General features: G+C 38.7%; 1 protein-coding gene across 1 annotated transcript in view; it reads left to right on the top strand.

Annotated features, from left to right (window-relative positions):
- The window catches only part of MED1 (mediator complex subunit 1), a 32,245-nt gene that overhangs the window by 9,236 nt on the left and 17,637 nt on the right, over positions 1-5,372 (top strand). The window contains exons 3-6 of the mRNA XM_019638805.1: positions 2,184-2,262; positions 3,541-3,595; positions 3,700-3,832; positions 4,536-4,564. Coding sequence (XP_019494350.1) covers positions 2,184-2,262; positions 3,541-3,595; positions 3,700-3,832; positions 4,536-4,564 — 296 coding nt within the window. The remainder of the gene's footprint in view (positions 1-2,183; positions 2,263-3,540; positions 3,596-3,699; positions 3,833-4,535; positions 4,565-5,372) is intronic.

Below are 5,372 nucleotides of genomic sequence, written 5' to 3'. Positions count from 1 at the left end.
AGCCCATGGCAACCCACTGCAGCAGGGGCTGCAACCTACGCCGTCGCCAGCGACTCAGGGCAGCCCAGCTCCAGGTTGTGCTGTTGTTCAGCATCTTAACTGTAGAGGGCAGTATTACTGGCCCGCATATGTGGGATCCAAACCGGGGCCCTCTGGCATCCCAAGCCAGCTCTTAACCAACGGGCCACTTGGCCAGCCCCCTCATGCTTAAATTTAAAAACAGAATTAACTTTCTGGGAATTTGAGAAAGTCATTACATCAATTTTGTTTTAAATATAGTGACGTTCTCAGATACCACATGGAGATGTCTTAGAAAGGGTGATAATATTGAGGAACTAAGTTTTACACTCAGCTATCTCAATGATCAGTTTAATGTGCTTATAGCGAAATGCACCAAATTTGAACCAGCTTTAAAAAAATTGCAGGGTCGGCTGAGTGGCTCAGTTGGTTAAGAGCTCGCTCAAAGGTTTGAACTCTGAGCAACAGTGGTTTGAGTCCAGCCCGAGCTGAGCTGCCGTTAAGCTGCCAACAGGTGGCAGGATGGCTCAGCTAAAAAAAAAATTGCAAAGCAACATAAAAAATAACCTTTTCATGATTTCATTGAATCTAGCAAGGAGTATTGCCACCTTTGTCTAGAAGGGTGGACATTGGCTTAGTCCATCAAGCCAATATTTCTGGTTCTAATCTGGAGTAGAGACTGTACCAATTTATGAGCTAGTGGTGTTCATTACAAAAGATAATTTGTAAGCATGTTTGGAAGTGGGAACCTCAAAAGGAATGTTAGCCTTTATACTTTGTATTTTTAGTCACTTTGTATAGATAGTAATTTTAAGGTAGGGCATATGTTTTGCTGCTGCTCTAGTTTCTTTTTACTATCTTCATGGCACTTCCAATAGTAAATATTCATTCAATAAATACCTGACCAAGTATCTGACATTGTCAGGGCAATTTACCTTTCAAGAGACATTTTTTTTTTTAATTTGAAAAAAAAAATAGAGTTAGAATTGTTGAGTTGTGCTGGATTCTGAAGCCTGGCCACAAAAGCTCATTTGACTAAGAATCCAAGCCTGAATATTGGGTTTTAGGAATTCAGGGGTCATGGTAGTATTAGTTTCCTTTTCCTGGGGTTGATCTCGTCATAGGAACATTAAGGAATATATGGTTTGCCTCCACAGGACCCATCCCTTTTTCTAGGTCTCCCATCTCTCCCAGTGTTAATTTTCCCTGTCTGCTCCTAAGCTGCCATATACGCACAAGTGTTCCATCTTCTTAATTTACTTACTTCCATTTCCTCTCCAATCAAGTTTTTTCCCCCGCTCATGACATCTGATCATCTCATTTACTACATATTAAGAGAAAAAGGAAGCGATTTACTTAAACTAAGTCTTATTACTTAGGAATGAATCATTATATAAATTATCAGGTATTCTTGATTTTTATACCTTCTCCAGAAAAATGGGCAGAGAAAGGAAAACACCTCTTTTTTTTTTTTCCTACTTTTGATTGATTCTAGAAAACTTTGGGGGGATAAGAGTAAAGCAAAATATCAAAATTAGTTTTAGGGCTGGCCGAGTGGCTCAGTTGGTTAAGAGCTCACTCAAGAGTGTGAGCTCTGAGCAACAGGGTCGCCGGTTTGATTCCTGGCCCGAGCTGAGCTGCCGCTGAGCTGCCAACAGGTGGCAGGATGGCTCAGCTTAAAAAATAAATAAATAAAATTAAATTAAGTTTGTTTTTATTTTAAAAGATTTTTATTGGGGAATTGGGGGGATGGGAACAGCGCTGGGGATTTGGGGGAAGGGGAACAGACAAGTTGCTGTTGTTTTGTTCTTCAGCCTTGTTGTGGAGGATGTTGCTTCACTGGCCCAAGTTGGCACCATCATTGCGCTCTTCCNATTCATAACAGTAGCAAAATTACAGTTATAGAGTAGCAACAAAAATAATTTTATGGTTGGGGGTCACCACAACATGAGGAACTGTATTAAGGGGTCGCAGCATTAGGAAGGTTGAGAACCGCTGCGTATAGACTATCGAGTATATAGAGAATGTACAAGTAGAGTATACAGACTATAGTATATAGTCTGTAGACTATACTGAAATAATATTGGATAATGCATATGTTTATCTGAAATAAACACTGTTGGCTTGGTTAATTTTTATCTCAAATGTTTTCCCACTTAATACAGGAGAAGAGAGTTGTGATGAGTTCTGGAGGGCACCAACATTTGGTCAGCTGTTTGGAAACATTGCAGAAAGCTCTCAAAGGTTTGTAAACATCTTTGAAATATGCTGATTTCTTAAAACCCCCAGTTTAAGACAGACTATTTTATACTTAAACTAGAAATATAAATTGAGATTGGTCAACTTCCTATGCTAGCTGTTGCTCCTGCTTTCATTATGGAATTGAGCTCTTATCTGAACTTGTGAAACATTTATTTTTGATCCTATTTTGGAGGCAGGTAGAGATGCAAAAGATAATTGATGAAAGGTAACTATAAGATAGCAGCGGAAAGTTCTTTTTTTTTTTCCCCTTTTATGTTTTCTTCAAATTAATTATCAATAAGAAGATGGACATTTTAATGCTAAAGGATTTTTACTGTGTTTATGGATAATGTTTTCAGGAAAGCAAGCATAAAATTGAAATCGTCAGCTTGATCATTCATGCTTATAATTACCTCTTCTGTTTATTTTGGGGAGGAAATCTAAGTAAAATCAGATTTTACTCTGATCCACCACAAATGAATTGTGGTAAAATATACATAACATAAAATTTACCATTTTTAAAAATTTTTTAAATGTACTGTTCAATGGTATTAAGTACATTCACATTGTGTAAACATCATCACCATCCATCTCCAGAATTTTTTCATCTTCCCAGATTGAAACTGTACCCATTAAACAATAATTTCTCCTTTCCCCTCGCCCCAACATCTGGCAACAACCATTCTACTTTCTGTCTGTAAGAATTTGACTACTCTAGGTGTCTCATATACATGGAATTATAGCATTTGACCTTTTGTGACTGGCTCGTTTCACTTAGCATAATGTCTTCAAGGTTCATCCATTTTGTAGCATGTATCAGAATTTCTTTTATAAGAAAGCTGAATTAAAAAAAAAAAAAGAAAGCGGAATAATATTTTATCGTATGTACATCCCACATTTTGTTTATTCATCCATTCGTGGATATTTGGGTTGTTTCCATCTTTTGGCTAGTGCCAATAATGCCACTATGAACATTGAGTATTTGTTTTTATGTTGGTTTTGATTTAATTCTTATTCAAGCATTAGTATATAACTGTCTTCTTGAAAAACAGGGAGGAGAAAGGTCCAGTAATTTTTTCAAATCTTTTTTTTGACCCTTATTACTACCTAGGCCACAGCTATGCCTTACCAATGAACTTTGTCCAAATTATAAGCATTCAAACTATTGAATGTATTTGTGACTTTGAGAGGATGGATATACTCCTTAGGATGTTTCTATCTTTGAAGAATACAATTTATTTGGAGCTTCCTTTGTGATTTCCTTTTCTCACCCTTTCATAGTAACATCTTTACCAGCAATGACTGACCGTTTGGAGTCTATAGCAAGACAGAATGGGTAAGTAGTCTATCTGTAGGCAGAAATGTTTAACTTAGTGTTGACTTTGGGTGGTTTTAATTATGTGTCTTCTATTAATTTTTGTTTTGATTTGTTCCTGCTAGACTGGGGTCTCACCTCAGTGCCAGTGGCACTGAATGTTACATCACGTCAGATATGTTCTATGTGGAAGTGCAGTTAGATCCTGCAGGACAGCTTTGTGATGTAAAAGTGGCTCACCATGGGGAGAATCCTGTGGTATGTGTTGTCCATATTTCGCTGGAATCTGTGGGGTTTACTTAAGGACATTACTTTTTAAATGAATGTTGGGGTTTGAAAAAGCTTGGGTGTAGGATTTTCATGAGCCAATGTAGCGGTGATGTGATGGGCTACAACATCAGTAGCTATAGAATGGAATTTAGAATAACATGAGTCCATCTCCAACATCATCCAAAGGCTTTGATAAGTGGAAACACCAGAGGAACCCTTTCCATTCAGTAAATATGAGCTGCAGTTCAACAATAGGTACTGACGATACAGAAATCAATAACTTAAAAGTTCCTCTCCTCAAAGAAATTATAACTAAGAAGGCCAGACAGTCTTGTAGATAGCTGATGTCTCAAAAATCCTGTAAAAGAGATGAATGTAAAATGTGTGTAGCCAGACAGTTGTATATGGATTCCAAGGATGGCATTAAAGAGAGATCCTAATGTTTAGACAAACTATTGAAAGTTGATTCCTTTTATAAACAATTTCATATATTTTGATCTTTAATTTCCTGCCCCAACCCCATGGTTTACCAAGTAGGAAGAAAATGCTTTTTGTTATCTTAATATAAGGACCTTCTATAGTTTCAATGTTTTTGTTATGAAGCACGTGCTGTTAATAAAGAGAAAAATTTTTGATGCCTTTTAAGGTCTTAAAGTAGTTTAAAGTTTTAACATGATTTCTTTAATTTCAGAGCTGTCCAGAACTTGTACAGCAGCTAAGGTAAGCAAATGACATTTATATTCCCGATATCGTCTGACAGTGCTGTTTTTTAAAGCTAGGTTTTGAGGCCAGTCAGAAGTTACTCTCCTGAGGAACAATTTATTTTCTTGGGTCAAGATTTTTCACAGTCTGTACTTGTTCACTTTCAGAATTGACTTAGCTTGATTTCTTACCCTGCTCAGTCTAGCTCAAAGTTTCTTAACCTTGGCAGTATTGACAATTTGGATTGGAAAATTCCTTGCTCTAGGGGGCTGCCTTGGGCATTGTAGGATGTTTAACAGCATCCCTGGACCCTCTGCATTAGTTGCTAGTAGTATCTCCTGAGTTGTGACAATCAAAAATATATCCAGATTTTGTCAAATGTTCCCTGGAGGGCAAAATCACTCATGGTTGAGAACTGCTGACGTAACCTTTGGAATTCTGTGTGCAACAGAAATAAATAGAGCCTTGGGCCAGCCGAGTGGCACGTTGGTTAAGAGTTGGTTTGGGATGCCAGCTCTGAGCAGCAGGGCTCCGGTTTGGATCCCACATGTGGGCCAGCAATGCTGCGCCTTCTACAGCTAAGATGGTGAACAACAGCTTGACCTGGAGCTGGGCTGCCGTGAGTCGCCGGCAACAGCATAAGCTGCAGTGGGGCTGGCTGACAGCGAGGGTGAGCTACTGTGAGCCGCCGTAAGCGGCCGTCTAATGGCCGGCGAGCGACTGCCTCAGCCGGGAAGAGCGCAATGATAATACCAACATGGGCCAGTGAAGCAACGTCCTCCACAACTAGACTGAAGAACAAAAGGACAGCAACTTGTCTGTTCCC

This window comes from Hipposideros armiger, unplaced genomic scaffold (genome assembly GCF_001890085.2).
Source record: "Hipposideros armiger isolate ML-2016 unplaced genomic scaffold, ASM189008v1 scaffold_40, whole genome shotgun sequence".
In the NCBI taxonomy this organism is placed as follows: Eukaryota; Metazoa; Chordata; class Mammalia; order Chiroptera; family Hipposideridae; genus Hipposideros; species Hipposideros armiger.
This window is presented reverse-complemented; position numbering and strand designations above follow the sequence as displayed.